The sequence below is a fragment of the Convolutriloba macropyga genome, chromosome 8 (genome assembly GCF_964194025.1).
Source record: "Convolutriloba macropyga chromosome 8, txConMacr16.3, whole genome shotgun sequence".
Taxonomy (NCBI): Eukaryota; Metazoa; Xenacoelomorpha; order Acoela; family Convolutidae; genus Convolutriloba; species Convolutriloba macropyga.
This window is the reverse complement of record NC_134475.1, coordinates 54,578,356-54,600,695: the sequence shown is the minus strand read 5'-3', so window position 1 is coordinate 54,600,695 and position 22,340 is coordinate 54,578,356. Positions and strand designations below refer to the sequence as shown.

At 31.1% G+C, this 22,340-nt stretch overlaps 1 protein-coding gene across 1 annotated transcript; it reads right to left on the bottom strand.

Annotated features, from left to right (window-relative positions):
* Nucleotides 1-154: 154 nt before the first annotated feature.
* Nucleotides 155-21,337, bottom strand: LOC142344195 (uncharacterized). Its single transcript, XM_075395730.1, has 2 exons — nt 21,048-21,337; nt 155-1,411 (listed from the first exon to the last, which is right to left on the bottom strand). The coding sequence occupies exons 1-2, from the start codon at nt 21,121-21,123 to the stop codon at nt 393-395; spliced, it is 1,095 nt and encodes a 364-aa protein (XP_075251845.1). The 5' UTR covers nt 21,124-21,337; the 3' UTR covers nt 155-392.
* Nucleotides 21,338-22,340: the final 1,003 nt, after the last annotated feature.

The following is a 22,340-nucleotide window of genomic DNA, read 5'->3' as shown; positions in this document are numbered from 1 at the left end:
TGTCGAATAACAATCTCTTCCTTAAGAACAATCTCACCTCTAAAGGAAAATTTTTGCCCTTTTTTCGTGACTTAGCTCTCTAACACATAGCCCTGCAAAAGCGGGTTGTCTTATATTTACTTATTTAAGAGTAATTATTAGGTGATTTAAATAATTGGCTGCAATAGAAGTCAATTTTACGAGGAGAGAAATAAAAATGTGATTAAATTTGATTCCACGAACAAAATTCAATACATTTTGAGTTACAAGTAAATTTTGTAGTTATATTGGTCCGTTAATGAAAATAGGATAATTTTATTGTTCCCGATTTATCAGCAATCTGAAAATCACAATTAAGTTTGTGGGTGAAGGCTAAAATGTGTTTCACGTGTTTTCAGTTGCCGGTACATTTTTTATCTAGCTAGACATTTTGGGTCAAATTCAAAAGGGTTGAAGGGGTCAGCTGATTCAAAATTCTTGGGACATGAGTTTTCATGGCAGTGATCCAATCTTCGAGTCATTTCTAGGGATGAAAAGTACTTCAGAAGCAATTTGCGGGCCTTGCGACAGTTTCCAACTGAAATCCAGGAACTGGCTAATTCTTTTTCGCATAACTTGAGGTGTTTGGTGTCCGTCAAGGTCAATTTCTCGAATATAGCACAAGCTCGCAACATAAAATCCAATGATTTCTCGGGTTCGCCCAAATTCAAGGAAATTCTTCCCATTCCTTGCAAGCTCTGGGCCACAAAATAGTTGGGAAAATCATCGCCGTCTTCCTTTCCGATGTATTCGTTCACAAATTTGTAATTAAAATATGCTGCAGTATAAATTCCAGAGCTTTCGAAGCGCTCGGCTGAAGCCATAAGGCAGGGAACAATATTTTTGTCTGGAAACGTCAAGCATTTCGCCTTCAAGTCAAGAATGGATGATTTAGAGTCAGATGTTTCTCGATTGCTCAATTCGTGAACAACATTCTGCAGTTTGTCAACACTGCTCTTGAAATCACATGGCCCTGATAATTGATCATTACCCTGGCAAGGTAATAGGAAGCTTTGGGCGTTAGCCAAAACTATGGACGCATTTTGATATAACCCAGAGAGTATATAACATTTGGAAAGCTTTAGAAGGGAACGTACGTAGTTTACCATTAGATTTTCGTCCCTTCTGGCAAATTGCCCATCACAACAGTGTTCCAAAACCGTTATTAGTTCTGAATTCTGCTCGATGGCCTTTTCAAACTGCCCGTTTTGTAGATATATATTGACGATTTTTTCAGCTACATCGTAGTACGCATAAGAATTAAACGTTGTTTTTGAAAGTGACGTCAGAGCTTTCTTGTACTGAGCTACGGCTCTATCAAAATTGAATCTTTTTTCTTCAATTTGGCCCAAAGAGACTTGCAGAAAAAATCGTAAACCTTCGTATAAGTCTCCTGAAAATTTAATTGAAAATTCTTTCTTCTAAAAATTCACATTGCTTTGAAGACTTCACTTTTCCTATCATAATACAATGTACGTGAGAAACGCACTTAAAATTTTGTGTGTGAAAATCCTATGCGGAGATTTCTTTCACTGCAAGTTAAAATTTGGAATCTATTTTCCCCAGCAAAATTCTTTGTAATCTTATTTTAGTAATCAATTTTGATAAAAGTGTCTTAGTCTTTTCTCCCAGCGCCCTTTACTTCACTTCGGTATCGCTTTGGTTCAAAAGGGATTAATTTTTCGTGCAGTGCCGATACCGCCGAACGTACCTACTAACCACATTAAACGTCAAAAAACAATAGGAATTGCCAGCCACATTCTTTGTAACTATTTGGCTTTTGGTACGGATAGACTCTTGTAATATCCCATAAACCATCTTTAAAGTCAAGTAAACCATAAATTATTGCGCTATTAAAAGAAAAAAACGACCTGTTGTCAGCAAATTCTCTCTGTAGCGAACCAGATTTGTTTAATTGCATTCTGATAAGTCATACATAACCGACTAAAGTCAAACGATTTGCTCTCAAATGACTAGTGAGAGCTCGAATCTATCGCGCACTTCTTTATAAGGAGGAGTAGGGTTAGCTATTTGCACTATGAGGGGCTTAAAATGACGTCATTAGATGTTATCTTGTTTTACTATAACCGTTAGAAAAGTTTAAGGTGAAAACTTTTAACGGTTTGTGGCTTACTTTTCATTTGACTCAAGTAGTACTTTAAGAGACATATAGATCACACAAAAAGGAAAAGTCAAGGGCGTAAAAGCCATTCAAAAAGTCGAAACGGTCAAGCAAAAAATTTTCAAAAAACAACACCTGCAGAAAAATTCTTTCAAACTCCAGTCGAGAGCAATTAACAACTCAATTGGAAAATCAAATTGTGGCGTGGTTAACTTTAACTTTTTCTAAAGTCATCAATTAACGCATAATCAAACTAAGAGATATCTCTTTGACTTTTTTGCATTGTTGCCTATGAAGTTCATTCCGGAAATGAATTTCAATAACAAACGTTAATAAATGTTTCTGGCTTTATGTTTTTCCTTCAATTTTGCATTCTAAAGAAATCAAGAAGAAAATTGTAGGAAAGCAGAAATTTTTCCAAATGTACATTTTTAAATCTTTTTGCCCTGTTTGAGCCACCTGACAATGGAGAACTTCTTGGCACATCTTTTGCTTTACAAAATAATCAATTGAGATGCGTAGTTTTTGAAAGATAATATCAAGATAACTTCATTTTTTGTCTCTCTAAAAAGTTTTAATTATCAGTTGTTCTTGAAAAAATGATCGGCACATTTGGGCAAATTATTGCCACTAAGATTCCATTTTTTGAAAAAAATGGTCAGCGTACATAATTTGAGGCTTTTTCTTGTTTCAATTTTACTTACCTCAATGAGACTGTACTTTTTCAAATGTCTTGAAAATTTCGTTAAAAAAAATAGTTTTCCCGTGAAAATAAAGTGAGAAATATGGATTTAATAAAAAAGATTTTGGCTGAAATTATCTCAAACATTGATTCTATGTTTTCATATTTTGTCTAGCCAATTACTGACTTATCTGTTACAGTTTTGAAAAAAAGGTGTCAAACAAACTTGAATGAGTTAAAAATTTGAAATGATTAATGTTTAATTTAGTGATATTATCAATTTTTTTTCTAGAACCTCTTTTCTACTTTTTTCTTTAAAAACAATCGATTTTTCTAAAATTTTCTAACTTTTGTCAATTTAATGGAGATGGTTGATATAACAACATATAAGATAAAAATGAAAAGTTTCCTGATAAAAATGTCATCCTGTCAATAACGTAATATGGTAAGTCATATATGATTCTTGGTAATCAAACTAACTCATATATCGTTTTATGGAATTGTAGGAAGCATGCTAATATCCTAAATTGTTCCTGTATAACCATGAAATATTTATAAAATTAAATAGGGCATAAAGAATTTCAAACATTTTGTTTGGCTCAAATAACCCCAATAATTTTTTTATGGTTATTCATATATTTCTTATTGATTGTATTCGCAAAATATGCATGCGCCAAAACTTCATTATAGTCTGTATGATGGAGTTAGGCGGTTCAGAAAAAGTTTTTGTCTCAAAATTTTCAGAAATTCTTTAGGAAAAATTTTGAATCAGAGGAAGTCATCTTTTATTATACTTTGTATTAATCTCGAGTACATTAATCTGCCTGCGCATATTAATTTTCTACTTTATGCAAATCATAATTGTGTAACGCCCAATAGACAAAAACTATACACAGAGACATTTTTGTCACGTTATATCGCAACATAGCTTCTTGTGAGCGCAACTTAGAACTACAAAAAATAGTTTCAATGGAATTTTTTTCAATCTTAGCAAACATAGATAGATCATTTATGGTTTCTAAGGAATATAAATTATCAAAAAGGGGTTCTTATAAGATAAAAATTGGTTCCTACTAATCATTGCAGGATCTTATCAAGAAAATTTTATGTCTTTTATGATACCATATACGTTTTTTGTATGATTACTATGAATGTTCGTTCCAGTGTAAGTGTGTGTGTGTGTGTGTGTGTGTGTGTGTGTGTGTGTGTGTGCGTGTGTGTGTGTGGGTAGGTGGGTGGGTGGGTGGTTGTCTGAGAGAGGGTTGATTTTTTGATCTCATATTTTCAAGGTGTCGCTGATATTCAATACATTGTCGGGTAGGACTGCTCGAGATGCAGTCATTTAAAAATTTTTTCTGTTGGACAGAGTCAGTAGTGGCTAAAACAAGGAAATCAACCACCAGCAAAATTTGGCCTGTTCTCCAAACGCTAATCGCGCATGTCGAATAGGGCCAAACTTTACTACTTGTTGATTTCCTTGTTTTATCCGCTACTATATAATAGCTCTATATTCGATCAAAAATCAATCGGAGATCAATTAAAATCAAAAAATAAAACAAAAAATCAAAAAATCAAAGCAAAATTTCCATTTCACTCTTTAAGAGCGATTCACTCTTATTCGGGGTGATCCCCCAGTAGAAAGATTGCTCTTTTTCGCTCTCAAAGAGTGATTCCCTCTTTTTCTGACTATTTTTAATTTTATACTTTAATTTCAAATTATCTATACTCTTCAATAAATTTATATTCTCTTTTACTTTTTCTATATTTATTCCATTATTAATAAGAAATGATACAAAATTATAATATTTACACGAACAACTTTCCTCAGTTTGGCTAATAACTAAAGGACTTACAGTCTTGCTTTGCCAACTAGGATTAATTGTTTTCTCACTCAAATCAGTGTAAATGCTTGGCTTGCCACGGACTTCGTCCGTTCGCAGATTTCTAATAAATCCTTTAGGTATATCTACATCTGGATGTTGTTTCTTTACATGAGCCCGTATCCCATCATATCTCACAACAGAAGCACAATATGGACAATTAACTTTTGCTGAAGTACAGCTTCTACATGTATACTTACTCTCATCAAAATTAGTTAGTGGTTTTATATAATTACATTTATTACAACTTCTAATTAAGACCTTTGGGCTAAGGTTAAGGTTAAGGTTAGGGTTAGGGTTAGGGTTAGGGTTAAGATTGGGGTTAAGGTTAGGGTTGGGGTTGGGGTTAGGGTTAGGGTTAGGGTTAGGGTTAGGGTTAGGGTTAGGGTTAGGGTTAGGGTTAGGGTTAGGGTCTGAGTTAAAATTAGAGTTAGAGTCATAGATAGAACTAGAACCAGAACCAGAACTAGAACTAGAGATAGAACTAGAACTAGAACTAGATTCATTTTTTAAAGAACAACCCCATGGAGAAAAGTTATTAGCACAATTACCACTTCGTATTACATTACCACACATACATTTATCAGTTTTATCTTTACGACATGATTCATAATGATATTTTAAACAAGCAATGTTTCCATATTTATAGTTACACTCTAAACATTTTAAAAGCATTTATAATAGGGTAAACTATAAAATTTACCTGATCATTTCGCAGATCAGTGAACGAGCTTTGCTCGTGGTTGATGTAACAAGGCTTGCCCTTCTCCAACGAACTTTGTTCGTGGTTTACCTAACTGCTTCGCAGATAATGTTTAGCCATGATTTCAATTAAATCTTTAGTATTATCTTTAGATGTGATACACTCTGCTAAATGTTTATTTCCTTACGTATTGAGTGTATTAGTTTTACATCTCATATCTAAAATCAATTCAATGTCTAATTCTTTTTTATCTCTAACAAAATTTATAATCTCTTCTCTAAATTCTTTATTTTTTCCACATAGTCTGGTTAAAAACTTTCCTCCCTTTCTATTCAAAATTCCCATCTCTTCAATTTTATATTCTTCTTGTATTGTATTTCGTAGATTAGCAAAGCTACTTCAAAGATCATTATCCAACTCTTCTCCATATCCAACGTTAACCAATGTATTTACTCTACTCAACATTGTGCTTGCTCCCATTGCTACACTCCCAGCATTTCTTGATATCATATCGGGATAAATATAACTAAATATAATTAAACCTGAGCTTATAATTCCACCAATAGTTGATAAACTTTTTATATCCTTTCACATAATCATTTCTTTAGTTAAAACATTATTCCGTATTTTAATATAATTTAATTTAAAAAGTTTATTAAAATAGAATATATAGTTATCGTGATTAATAACGTTTCTATCTGTTGCATTTATCATGAGTAGTTTTATATATGCTATAAGTTTATTTATATCTTCTCTTTCTAATTCATCTTTTAAACTAAGAGCTTTTAAATCAAGGAAACCAACTCTTGAATCATATATCATTGTTCTATTACTATTAATAATAATAAAAGTATTTTCCTTCCTATTATATTGAATTATACCATAACGAAGTTCATCTGAAATTTCATCTGTACGATTATAATGGTTACTATTTAACTCACTAATTATTTTAATAAAGTCATGTTCACATTTATATATCTCATTAAAGTTTTTAAATAGATCAAGTCCATTATAAGTTGTTAAATAAATAGTATCACAACTCATTCTTGCTGTATTAATTATTTGAGCTGGTTTTTATGACACATTACAATCATTTGAATATTATAATGTCTGCCTTCAGTAAAATAATAAGCTATATCCTTATTTAACCTATCAACCATATCACCAAGTACTTTTACACAATTTTTAAATTTATTCATATTATTTTTTGTGATCAAATTTTTTATCATGTTTATCAAACCCAGTATAAAACTTATTACACTCAGGAACTATCCAATCTCTGTCATCTTTACTCACTATAACTATATTTTTAGCTTCGTCTTGGTTTTGGTTTTCGTTTTGGTCTTGGTTTTGGAATGAGTATAATTTTAAGTATTGTCTGATAAATTATGTTTTCCCTATACCAGTTCCACCATAAACAATAGTATGTAATGGTGACTTTTCATATTCAAATCCAACTAGACTCCTATTCATAAATCCAACAAAGCTTTCTTCTAGTTTTGTGTATTTACTCGGTATTGAAACATATATTAAGTAACAAATTCCAATTAAGAAAATAAAGACTATAACTGCGCTACCTGTCTCCATTTTTATATATGAAAACATAGATAAATATAGACTTATAATTAGACTTATAATTAGACTTATAATTAGACTTAGACTCAGACCTATAATTAAACCTATAATTAAATATTAATAATTTTTATATAAAAATGCTTATCCTATTTTTTGAGGAATTCAAAAATAATAAATTTAATATTGATAATATTGCTATGAGTAATGACAGAAGAGAAGATATCGGTAAAGATATAAGTCTAACTCCAATTGAGATAGTAATGAGAGGTCAAAACCAGATAACACAAGTGAACCTAACTTCAACATTATTGTAAATCTACATCCAGCTGATGGTACACATTGGGTTTTAGTTATACGAAGAGAAGGTGGTCCTGTGTATTACTTTGATAGTTTTGGTGTTGAGACCCCACCTTTATTTTTAGAAGAATCTAGGCTCTAATGAAAGAGTACAACAATATGATGAATCTTATTGTTGGGCTTATTTTTCATATATGATCTATCTTATTGATAGAGGATTTAGAAATAAGAGTGCTTTGAATGTTCTAGTGAATCAATGTAAATATCCGGGAAAATATAATGAATGTTTTTGTTTAGGTTGTAATACCAATCAGGGAACGGACTCCGTCCTTGGCATGCCAACCTGCTTCGCAGATGTTAATGATAATGATAAAGTTAATGATAGTGATAAAGATAATGTTAATGATAATGATAATCAGGGAACCTGCTTCGCAGATGATTATGATAAAGATACTGTTAATGATGGTGTTAACGATTATGTTAATGATAAGAATAATGATAATGATATGGATAATGATAATGATAGTGTTAATGTTAAGGATAATGATAATGTTAATGATAATGTTAATCAGGGAACCTGCTTCGCAGATGATAATTTTTTATATCTATTTGATGAAAAACATCAAAGATGTAAACCTAATAACAATAGTCCTACTAACAATATCTCTGTAAATATAAATGATGATTTACAATCATGGCTAAATGATGATAATATAATTACTGAAGCCGCAATCCCAGATAAGTTTAGATGTATAATATCTGGTCCTAGTGAATGTGGTAAGACATTCTTATTAAAAAAACTAATTCTAGCTAGTATATATTTTGATGAGCTATACATCATTGGACCTACTGGTGATCAATACAATGGATTAGAAAGAATAAACCCAAAAGCAATTATAGAATTTATTAAAGATATAAAAGATTTACCATCTCCTGATAAACTACACAAAGACTTAAAGAAACTAATAATATTCGAAGATGTTAGAGCCAAAGAACCAGTTATTAATGAATACTTTTGTAGAGATAGACATAATAATCGCAATATGATATATGTTAATCAAGACCTGTTCTCTCTGGATAGGCAGAGTGTTAGAGAGAACTGTAATATAATTATTTTATTTGAACAGAGAAGTAAAGTCCTAGCTTCGATATATCAAGATTTCTTTAATAAAGTTGAACTTAGTTATAATGATTTTGCTAATATATGTAATAAGGTATGGAACTAAAATTAGAAATATTAATGGTAAACAAAGAATTAATTGGGATCGGAGTTTTGTAGTTTAGTCTGAGTTTAAGTTTAAGTTTATATCTAGACTAGATCAACGAAGTTGCTGGTTACACCAGATGGGGCTTCGCCCTGCTGACTACGTCAGATGTAAAGTAAAACTTAATACATCACCATTAAAGTCTATAGGTCTTCCATGCTCATCTTTAATATGAAACTCTATATATTCTATTCTTTCTTTAGTTACATTTTGATACAAGATATTAGTTGGTATAATATTTATCAAGTAACCTGGTGGTTCTGTTAGTAAAAGTATATAGTATGTCTCTGGTATTCCCATTATCTTTAACACCAGATATCACATTACAATGAATGTTAATAGTACTAAAACCCATAATATCAACAATTTTCTGAGATGTATATTTACCTTTTTTATAAACTATTTTTCTAAATCCTAGTAATGGGGCTATTGAATTTTCTATGTCAAAGTTAATTGCACATTGTTTTATTTCCATGGAACTTTTCATTGTATTCTTATCAGGTTCTATTATAACATTACCATTAATTTCTTCTTTTATTAATTCTGCTATTTGGATTATTTCATATGCACCTGGTATAACAGCTAAAATACGGGTATCTGTCCATGTTTCACCTCGGGTATCATATAAGAATTGATTTTTCCTTCTATTCACATTAACCACCGAATTATAAACAGATAACCTAATTAAACCTAATTTTGACGAGTTAAGTATCGGTTCACTATAGTTAAACTTTTCTGTTGGCTTTATCACTCTACAGTTAATTTATAGTTCATTCTACACTTCTTTAGTTTTAGTTAATTCTTTAGTTATCTTTTGTAGTTCCCATAAAATTTAACTATCAGTCATTTTTTATCTTATAAAAATGGATATTAGATTGGATACAACTTATGGTTATAACAATGATATACACAAAAGTAAGATTATAAAATTTAAACCAAATAATCTGGCTTCAATGAATACAATCAATACTAACATTAATATCTTACTCAATAGAGAAGAGAATCATTTAAATTTGCGTGATTCATATCTAGAGATAGAGTTTGTTGTATCAGATGGTGCTGGTGGTGTATTTGCTAATAATGCTAATATCAGATTAGTTAATTATGGTTTGATTGCCTTGTTTAGTTCAGTGAAACTTGAAACTACTGGTGGTAGGACTATTGAATTTATAGATCATTGCCATCCTAATCTATTGATGTATAAGTTATTATTTACTACTGATGATGAAAATGAGAGTGGTTTTGTTAGAAATCAATGTAATAGAGATAGTCAACTTAAAGGTGACCATATTGCTGCAGAACGAGGTATTATGTATATGATGATTAAGGTGAGAGATCTATTTGGTTTTGTAAATGATTTAGAAAAGATTATATATGGTTTTGGATTTAAACTAATATTAAAAGGAATAATAATGATAGAGCTCTATTTAGAGTTAATGCTGGTGCTGATGCAGTTGGTAATGGTTGCAATATAGATATTAGAGATATATCATGGTGTGTACCTAGTATTGACCCTAGTAATGACAATAGAATTATTGTGCAAAAGGGTTTAAGTAAAAAGAATAATGTAGACTTTAGTTATTATGAAAGAAAGACATTTTATAAGAATGTACCCAATGCTACTAACTTCTGGTTTGATCTCGGTATGGAAAGTGGTATGGAAAGACCACAATTTATAAAAGTTGGTTTTGAAAATAATAATGTTAATGAACAAACTCATGATGCAAGTAAATTTGTTATAATGAATTTTACGGAATTTTTCTGTAAGATTGGTAGTGAGTTTTATCCTGAAGATAGAATGAACATTAATTATGGTGCTAATAATTATAATGAGGCTTTTAAAGAGATTGTTAGCTTTCATAAATATTATAATGGGCTACCACATAATATAAAACCATTTATAAATCATAGAACATTCAAAAGCAGTTATAGAATATTTGTATTTGATACTAGATATCAAAGTGATCATATAGGACCACAACCAATTAAATTTAGTGCTGCAGTTGCCGATGTTATATGTCATGCATTAGTATTAACTAGAAAGGTTATTAGTGTTAATAGCGATGGTAATAAGATGGTTGATATAATCTCTTAATTATTGTCATGGTCTTTGTTATCTGCGAAGCAGTTCCTGATAGTCATAGTTATGGTGAAACACATGTGAAGCCCCATAGCTCTAAACAATTTCCTACTAGTCTTAACAAAACCCTTAGCATAAATAATATCAAATTTCTTTTTATTCTCTAGAGCTATGCCTCTAGCTTCAAATTTAGTTTGGGGTTTGGGTTTGGTTTTAGGTTTAACCCTGGGCTTAGGCTTAGGCTTGATAACAACAAAGGTATTATACCTTTTAACTTCCATTATTTATTATATATAGAAATGAGTCTTTTAAACAAGTTCAAAACTAATTCATATTTTGTTGGTGGCAGACATTATAGTAGTACTAATAATATAAGCGGAGCTATTACTTAAAAAGGTACTAAAATGTTAAGAGAATCCTGCACTAAATGTAGAAGGAATAAATCAATGACAGTATCTGATGCAACAATAGAAGCTGAGGGATTGAAAGATTTCTTTAAATATGTTGGTAAAGCTACGGTTAACTTTGGAGAGATAGTTTCTAATAATCCAGTAAGAGCATTAGCAATGGCAAGCAAAATAGGAAGTGCAGCTGCAAGCAGAAACCCTAGAGCTGCTTTATCAGCCACACCTGATTTAATTAAATTTGCAACTACTGGTGAAAGTATAAAGGTAGTGCAAAAAGGAAGAGTGTTATACTTAGGTACTCAGAAGAGATAATTATTTGATTATGATTATGATTATATTATGTTAATGATTATGTTTATGATTATGGTTATATTATACTTATGATTATGATTATGATTATGATTATGATTATGATTATGATTATATTATGGTTATGATTATCGATAAATATTAATACTAATATTATTTTTACTAAACATACTATTATTACTAAACACTATTAACTTTTAAAAAAGTGATCAGCTTGTTTTTCTTGTTCCTCTTATAATCCTTATATACCTTAACTAATTCATTATATTCATCATTACCTATTTTATTATTATTCATTGATTTAATATATAGTCTATTAAACTTGTCGCTAAACTGTTTACTTAAAATATACATTTGTGAATACTTTATAATTTTATTTCTTTTTTCAGTATTAGTTGTTTTTGAAAATGAACCACAAACAGTTGCTGTAGCAAAAGCTGTTGGGATAGAGTAAGGTAATCCTATACCTGTTAATGCAACAGGTGTTGTTGTTGCAGTTGTTGCTATAGATGATAGTACTATTTCTGTTATCTCAGCTATGTTAATATAATTTTTATAACTACTTAACTTCTTATTATAGTTATTAGTTTCAGTTTCATAATAATTTCTAATATCTTTTATGTTAATATTGTTGTTAAATTTATTATTGGCTTGAATCTTTTCATTTATGTATTGTTCATTAACGGTTGACAAGTTGGGATATGGTAATCTCTCACTCGGTGCTGTTGGATTGGTCATGGACTCCGTCATAGCTTTGCTTATTTTCAATAGTAAAAAAACTTTCTATTTCTTTCGTTATATCTTCTTGTTTAAAACCAAAATGCTTCTCGAGTCTTGCTTGCTCTTTATTATCAACTTACGTACTTCGTAAAAGTATTGCAGTTATATATTGTACTATTGTCCTTTTACTCTTTATAAGTGTTTCATCAACGGCAGAATTCGTCTTTTTATTAATTTCTTTAAAATCTTTTAGACCCGTAGTCAACATCTAGTTGTATGTTAGTGATATTCTGATAAAATTTATTATTATCAAATTCTTGTTTTAATTGATTATATTTAGAGATAGTATCAGCAGCAACTTTATTACAAAACTTAGGAGTATTTGAGACTTCATTTGCTGATATAATAAATTCTTTAATTAGTTCTTCATTAACTTGTGTTTCATTTATTTGTAAGATTTTAGTTGTAACCTTATCAAAGTCACCTTTTCTTAGTTCAGTTATGTTTCTACTTAAAATGTCTATTTTATGAGAAGAGGATAATAAGTTATTGTCACAATACTCTTTATTAACAACATCTTTTTCATCTATCGGAGGATGTACATTCGTAATTTTATAGATATCCTTCATATCAATAATATCATTATCTTCTAGGAATAGCCCACGAGCCTTAATTAGTGTTAAGTTGTTTCCATTCCCCATATGATGTTTCGCTTGGTTAAATCTATTTCTTGTCATTATTTATATTAAGAAATATATTTAGTGATTCTAAAACCTTATTATTAGATTCAAAGTCAAACTCGGATTTTAATAGTTCCTGTTTATAGTATTTACCTTCTATTATCTCTCCATTCATGTCTTCTATTTCATATGTTGGTGGTTGTGTTTTTAGAACTTCATTAACTTTAAACAACTCTCTATTCCAATTAGAAGTGTATCCCTTAGAGAAGATTTTACGATTATCTGCATTTCTAACATAATCACCAACTTTAAGTTTTGGTTTTGCTTTTGTAGAATTAACATAGTATTTAACCTTATCGGGATTATTAGAAGCATCAACAGGTGTCATATTAATAGTAGAGTGAATGTTATTGTTATATGTTATGACTGCATCATTTAATATATTTACCCAATTACCATCGGCGAAGCCGCTTCGCGGATCACCATTGATGAACGTTGGTTGATTTATTATGTGTAATAATGTTCTATTAAATCTCTCTAGAAACACAGCCTTTAAATCACTATAAGTAGAATATAGTTTTGTTTCATATTCTTTAAGTAAGGATTTGAATGTGTTATTGTAAAACTCACTACCTCTATCTACCCATAACTTTTCTGGTTTTCGACTTTCAGAGCCACCCTGTGGATTTTCACTTAATACTATTTTAAAACCATTAGTTATAGATAAACCAGATTTATTTTTTAAATGATTAGCCCATGCATATTTTGTGAATATATCTATAACTGTTAAAATAAACTTATAATTATGATTGTATTTACTTAGAGATGACTTATCAATTAAATCAGCTGACCATGTTTCATCATTAAATAATGGTATTATCCTTTCTCTTCTAAACTTTGTTATTTGAGGACTGAATATTTCTTAAGCTAATAGTTGTGGTTGTTATTTTTCCATCATTATTCATTTACCATAGTTAAAAACAAAATTATCTAATTGTTCTTGATTAATAATTTTCATAGATAATAGTTGTTTAGATATATCTAGCATTTCATCATATAATCCGTCATGGCAGCTTTTGTTTCTAGTATTAATAATTCTAGTCTTTCTACTAAATTATTTGGATATTCGAACAGACTGCGTCTGTGGTTATCCATTAAACTTTGTTCGTGGCAAGCCAAGCAGTTTCCCTGATCGGGATTGCTATTTAATCCCCTACGATATACATCATCTTTTACCCCTATTATACGTTTTATTGCTCTATATCTAGCACTTTTCTTATCCCTTTTTCCTAAATCATATCCAATGTCAAAAAAAACCTTTTAATTGTTCTTCATCTTCCTTGATTTCACCATATTTTATATTTGGGATAGTAAGAAAGTTTATAAACACATCTGAAAATTCATATATATTATCTTTAACTATAAATGCAATTTCTTGATAAATTAGTTTAACATCATTCATTTCAAATGCAGCGATATCTAAATTTCCGAACTTTAACTTTAATTGAGGGTTAGATTGAACTGACATTAAATTAATAATTTGAGCTGTGTTTTTATCTACTAAAAGTCCTGGTTTATCTCGAGCTTCCTCTACAGCTTTGCCACTGGACTTCATTAAAGCTTCATTAAACTGGAGGCCAGCTTGCTGGATCATCTTAGTTTGTTTATCTAACTCTTGATTTTGCCAATCTGTTGCCCTTAATGTTTGTTCACTTAATGCTAGATTGTGTTCACTGTTCGCATTTAAAGTTTTAGTTTGAGGATCAAATAACGCTTCTATTTCACCATAAAATTCTTGTTGTTTTAATTTATTTTCTAATCTATTCTTTTTGTTTTGTTTTTCTAGATAGTTTAATTCTATATATTCATCTAGCTTAGTCATCTTTTATATAAAAATATTATACTAAGTATGAATTAGATCTATAATAATTATTAAAATAACTAATTATAATAACTCATTATATAATATAATAGCTGCTTCTATTAATTTTTTATTGCTATCTATAGTTAATTCTTTAATATCATTAATCATGGAAGGGACGAAGTCCTTGGTATCACAACCTTCTTGACTTGCCACAGACGAAGTCTGTTCGCAGATCAGTTTATCTACATCCTTATCCTTATCCTTATCCTTATCCTTATCCTTATCCTTATCCTTATCCTTATCCTTATCCTTATCCTTATCCTTATCCTTATCCTTATCCTTATCCTTATCTTTATCCTTATCCTTATCCTTATCCTTATCCTTATCCTTATCCTTATCCTTATCCTTATCCTTATCCTTATCCTTATCCTTATCCTTATCCTTATCCTTATCCTTATCCTTATCCTTATCCTTATCCTTTTCCTTATCCTTATCCTTATCCTTATCCTTATCCTTATCCTTATCCTTATCCTTATCCTTATCCTTATCCTTATCCTTATCCTTATCCTTATCCTTATCCTTATCCTTATCCTTATCCTTATCCTTATCCTTATCCTTATCCTTATCCTTATCCTTATCCTTATCCCTATCCTTATCCTTATCCTTATCCTTATCCTTATCCTTATCCTTATCCTTATCCTTATCCTTATCCTTATCCGTATATATTTTCTTAATCGATGAAGCCGCTTCTCGGATCCTATTTATCAAATCCCTTTTAAATAAATTTAGTTCCTTATCATGTGGATAAATTTTTATTGTTTACATAAAACCTTTTATCATCAAATATATTTAAACTAATCTTACTTGTTTTTGTTGTTGTCATGCTATCCCCAACTTTTTGTATTCTTCTTTCATCTACTGTTCTCTGTGTATTACTCATTAATGCATCATAAAAATCTATGTGCCTAGCATGATTATGCTTCTTTATTCCTTTTTCTTTAGTGTTTTTAGGATAATTTTTGAAGCTATATGTGTTGGGGGACAGTGCTATAAATTCCTCAATAATCCTACTCCCCAGCTCGCGCTTAAACTTGCCGGGGATTTTATTATTATTTTTTATAGGTATGTCCAGTTTACTTAAGTCCATATGCTCATCACTAACTTTACCTTCACTATAATTTAATACGAAACTGTCCGTATCTATATAGTGAAGTGTTAGATCTTTGAGGGATGGTTGTAGAATATTATAGATTACATCAAATATACGTAATTTGCTAAGTTCGAGTATTGTTACTCCTACATATACAGGTGAGCTATATTCTATTTTTTTCTTTATATATTCTATTTGGCTATAATCTCTATATCTAGTTATATTCTTAAAAGCTGGTTTACTTACACTTTTCATTATCTTTTCTTCATCATGCAAGAACTTGCTTTGAAAGAAGTGTAGAGGATTCAGGCACATTCTTCCATATAGGGAGTTATTCATTAATTTCCTTACATCCTTTTCTGCTTCAGTTTTAGCTGTTGCTCTTTTATTTGTATTGTTTTTTATATAATCTCTACATACATAATCTTGTTTAAATTTAATTACTCTATGTAATTTTGTTACTTTTACTCCCATCTTAACATAGAATTTTAACATCCTATAATGAACCATATATTCTGTTTTGTTGTTTTGGTGTAAGACTAATTTCTCTGATCTTGCCTTGCCTCCATCTCTTTCTCTGTAACCTAATTCATTATCATTTATCTTTTTCTTATTAGGCATTAGTGCTAACTGTTCTGTTCTCTCTTTACATTCATTAGTATAATCAATATCACAAACTATATAGTAACCATGATCACTATCATCTGGAGTATTCAATATTGCATCTAGAGTAGTAGTAGTAAATTGGGAGTCCTTATAAGGTAATTTTTGCATCATTGCATAGCCGTATAGGTTGTTTTTGTCTATGTACCAGATTTTTCTGTTATGGGACTTCATCCCTGTTTCACCATTGTTGACTATCCTATCTCCCATTATACCGCATATGCTTCCTCTCTTTGCTTCAACAAAATCGTCTAGCATTTGTTTATCTTGTAATGTATCTTGTGTTACACCGCTTGACATTAACCAACAATCAAAACTATAGCCTGGCGGACTTACATTGTGTAGGGGATTGAGCTTGAATTCTCTTATACTTAGTTTAACATAATCATTCATGCAGTAGTCTAATATTTCCACATCATTTTGTAAATACTCTATAGTTAGATCTTTACCTGTTTTTTTTACTGTTATCTTTATCAAAATTATCTACTTCTTCTTGTGTTGGTAATTTATTCGATGGAGAGGATTTGAAGTCTTCTATTTTTAGATTACCTATGAGATTGTCATAGGTAGCTTTGCTACCACTGGTAGTTCCACTACCATACGACTTCGTCGTGGTGCCCAAATCATCTAAATCAAAGTATTCATATGGATATAATGTTTTAGTTTTACATCCGTATATCTTTTCCATTTGATCTAGAGGCATAGCTAAGAAGTTATAACTATCTAAGAATTTGAGAAAACCAATGCTAAGCGTCTTAGACTTACCAGCAGCTAGTGGTATGTTATCTGCTTTTCTTTTATCATTATTCTGTTTGAAGAGTTCACTATATAGTAGATTGAAATCATAACCAGAGCCATTATGGAATATTATTGGAATGAAGTTTTGTTGTTTGTATCTTAGATTACATATTTTACATGCTGGTCCTCTATATTTACCAGTTTCATGACAATGATCTCTTACTTTATTAATACATATGTATTTTTATTAATACATATGTTTTGCTGCAGATGTGACAAGTGTTATTAGTTTCATGATATGATTTATCTTCTTCTGTGAATATCATCTTTTCATTATGTTTGAAATTATTCTCTGTTTCGACTTCTAATAGATCTCTAGCAAATCTTTTGATGCAGCCTAGACCGAAGTAGTGCTTGAAGTTACCTTGCCTGTTGTAACCCACAGCTATTGGAATATGTTCAGCTATTACATATTTATGGGTCTCAGACCATGCTTCGCCATAACCATTAGTTGAGACTTCAACAATGCAACATTCTACATCGGCAGTTATAATATTTTTTAAATTCTGACGTTTGTGTTCATTTATAAAAGTAATATGTTTTTTCTTAGGACAAACAATCTCTGGTTTGAGTGAGTTGTTACATTCGTGTTTATCATATTTAATTTGTGAGTTAAACCAATAGGTACACCTATCGCAATAATAATATTTAATGTTTTTTTTTATTGGGGCGAATTAACAGGGTTTCTATATTCTTTATTAGGACACAGTGTTCTATTTGACCATTACTCCAATCTAGTATTCTTACATCTTTTCTATCTTTATTAACATCATCCACTTGTTTAAACAATTCTACTTTACCTCCACCACAGGGGGTGTAAAACCAAATATTAATATTGTATAATTTCTGTATTTTTAATATATAGCCGAAGTCATCTTCATGTTGTTGTCTTGGTTCAATTAGTTTATCTACATATTTACTTTCTCGAGTTGCATTACCTATGACTGGATGTAACCATGCGGTGATAGTTAGTTGCAAGCAGTTGTATTTATAACTTCGTATATTAAATATCGATTTAGAGTTTTTGAGATCAGCTGGTAAGTCTATATGGGTACCAATAGATGCTTTAGTTGTTTCAATGTTTAACTGAATACTTCTTATTCTAAGAAACTCAAAATCATAGCCATTACCTTCATATATTTCCTTTTCAAAGTTTAACCATTGTGTGAAGTCTCCATTTTCATATACTGCGTTGCGTTATTAATAAAATAGTCAGTATTGAAAAATATTTTAGTAGTTTTAATTTCTGCTTTGGTTCTCTTTTCATACTCACTCTCGGCTGTGATCTTATATTTAAAACTCTTAACTTTTCTGAATTCGTGACAGTTTTTAATTTCTTCTAAAGAGTAATTAGTTGCTTCATCTATATCTTCAATGTAAATCCCACCTTTATCTGTAATATAATACTCTCTCTTGTTCTGACTGGAGTCTATATCGAAGTCTTCTGTGTTTTCTAGATACTTACGATTATGACTATATGAATGATTATTTAGAGTTATTTTATTCCTTAAATTCATCATGACATTCTTTACATTCATATCCGTGAAACGGCTTCGCCGATCTAATTTTAGAGTAGATGTTGTTTTCGGTTTTGGCTTTAGTTTTAATAATATAATCATCTTCATCCGAATTATACACCCTCTCCAAAATTTCTTCTTCTTCAGAAAAATATTTTCTCCAAAATTTCCTTATGTTTGAGATCGTATGATTGATGCCTGTATAAACCCTTCTTTGATTCAAAGGATAGATTACAGACATCGCAGAAGTTTATGATACTAGTATTAGTTGATTGAGACATAATGTATTTATTTAAGGAAATAATCAAAAAATAATTTTTCGAAAAATGAAAATGAAATGCAATAAGTGTATTAATAAACCTTAATGATGTTGATAATGAGAGTGTATTAAGAAACCTAAGAATGTTGTAATAATTGTAAAGAGTTAGAATATTCTTGCTATGTATGTAAAAATATGGTTAAAGTGAAAGATTAAATAGAACATTTGGGATATCATTATTCTGATCCTGATCAATATCTAACATGTAGTTTGTGTAATGTTTATAAACATATGTCATTATATAGATTTAGAAATAGGAAATTTAGACTATGTATTTATCTTCATAGATATAGATAGGGTCATACTAGAAATCATTTCAGGGAGCATGTTTATAAGTATAATATTCAAGAAGACACTGAAAAACACTAATCACTGTGTTTCCACCAATCTCAGTGTTTTTGACTGTGCTCTTTTTGTTCAAGTTATCCACGAAGTGGCTTCATCATTTTTTGCGGGTTTGGTTTTACGTGCTTGTTACACGATCTCACTAGTTTTACTGAAAAACACTAATCACTGTGTTTCCACCGATCTCAGTGTTTTTTGACTGTATACCCATCACAGTGTGTCCCATATGCAGTCTCACTGTAGGGATCTGCGAAGCAGTTTCACTGATCAACCTTATTGTGAATTTGTTTATTTTATCTCACTTAGTTTCATAGTAAATCACATCAAAGTCGGGGGACGTTCACTGGAGTTAGTGAGGAAGGAACCCCAAACCTTCCGTTTGCTAAAGCAACTTAACTAGACTCGATGATTTAACCACTACACCAAGTGAGACAGAAAGTTTTAGTTTTAGATTGATTAAATATTGATTAGGGGATATACGAAAATGTTTATTAATTTAATATTTCTTTCAATTTTTGTTCAATTTTTTTCGCAAGTTTGTTTACGTGCTTGATACACGGTTTCACTAGTTTTATACTAGTATCTGGGGACGTCCACTGGAGGCAGTGGGGATAGAACCCAAATTATCCGTCTGATAACGATTAATTACCAGCTTAACTCGACACTAGTGGTTTGCACCAAGTGAGACAAGAAATGATAGATTTAAAATATAAAAGAAGTGAATATAGAGAGAATGTGTAGTAGTGGATAAAACAAGGAAATCAACCACCAGCAAAATTTGGCCTGTTCTCCAAACGCTAATCGCGCATGTTGAAGAGGGCCAAATTTTACTACTTGTTGATTTCCTTGTTTTATCCACTACTAGAGTCGACGTGATCAGTTATATAGAGGTATGTTGTTTTCTTAGTCAGTTTTGTTCGATTATGGTCTTTCAAAATAAATTTTTGGTCAAAGACGGTATTTCGGTAAGTCAATGTTAAAAACAAATTCAGAGAAGCAAAGGGTGCTCACCCAGGATGAGGTCAGGGACCCCAGAGCGACCAGACCAAAAAATGGGTTTTGACCGGACCTGTCAGGCTTTTGCCACTATTAGCGACGAACAGGACTGTCCTCCAGACGATTGGGCACACCGAACATTTCTAAGCCAGATTCACTTAATCATGTGGAAACATCCAGAAAATAATTTCAAACGAGAACTGACGATGATAAATTTTTAAAAAGTTTGTGAAAAAGACCCATCGATTTAAAGACCATTGCCAACCTGAGAAATTAATTTGTTTTAGTATTCTAATCACCTAGAAATATGCGTTGGTTGCCTTTTATTGGCTGTTATTTTCAAAAACAGTCAATGCAGCACATATTTATACATTTTGCCGAGCGGCTGGTCTTTTGGCTGGATGTGGGTGGACCAAACACACCAGACCAAAGACACTAAAATGTGGGTAATAGCCTGGCCGAACAGTCCAAAAATTTGTTTCTGACAAAACAGAAGGTGCGACTATTATTTTCCACTCAGTTGAGTTGCGTCCCCCGTGTTAGCGACCCAAGTTGGTCTGGCCAATACCTGTCTTGGGTTGCGGACCTCATCCTGGGAAGATCAAATTTCGTCAATTGGTGGGAGATTAGTGCTATTTGAAGAATTTTTATAGAAACCTTGTTCGCTGCTGACGCACTGCAACACCCTATTACACAGACGCTCGCTTCCCTCTAAGTTGCCCCGCAGTTCCATAGTAACTGCTGCATAGGAGAGTAATTCCCAAACGGGGTATTTTGGGTGAATTAGCGATGAGTCATAAGCGACCTCTGTGGCTGCATCAAAGATGCGGTGAAAATATTCTCTGTTTTGTAGGAATTCCTAAATCAGAAACAATGACTTGATTCATCTGATTTCATATAATTATTTCCCAAAAATGCTTTTCAAAAGACAAGAACCGACCCGATGAGAAAATATGTTTTTGAAGCATTTTACCATGATAAAATTTCTCGGTATTAATGGAATTCTGTTATTGCATGCATTAATCTGGTTGAATAAATATATTTCATTCAACTAAACAAAATGATTATCAAATTAGGAGCAACTCGGCAACAAAAAAGATTATATCATTTTTATATGAACATAATTTCAAAATTATAAAATAAAAAGGTTCTGTTAACGTTTTTGCCTGGTAAAATTTATGCAATGACAATTTTTTCATCATATAGAATTTTCTGAGAAACTGCAAACTTTTTTGGTTTACTCACAAATCATAAAATTTATAATGATTGATACTCCGAAATGGTAATTGTTCCGACCCCTCTTAGGGGGGGAGGAACTATATACTCAACTGGGTTTTTTTTGTTCAGTAAGTTTAGGCCGATCGATATATTCATCGTAGAGAGTTGAGACTGGTATCATTAGAAAGCTTGTCCAGCGTAGAATACGGAATTAAAAAGATTTTTTTGATTTTCGTTTTTGACAGGGAGTGTGATACATAAGAATAGATACTATGATCCCGGATCTAGATACTATGAATATGAGCAAGAACGAGAAATGTCAGTGTGGGATGCGGAGAATGAAATATAATGAGAAATTAAAACTTTGCAAACTCTGATAAACTACAATTTCATCATTTATTTATGTACTTGCCCTGCATTTCCAATTTGCAATGCGTATACCAAACTTAATTTATTTCATTTGCTGTTTCATTCCAATTTCTAATTAGTTCATGTATTCGCTCCGCGAATCCACTCAAATATGTATGTGCAATTTAATTTATGCTTCTCAACTTGTTCATTTACACATTTTCACTTTACAATGTATCTGTTTTGCAAATCCAACTTTATTCGGATTTTCCAATTTAATGTGCTGTAATTTTCACTTCAATTCCTCATTACAATAATTCATTACATATGCTTTGCATATACACAAGTTTAATCTTATTGTCCTTTAAATTTAGAATTTGCGAC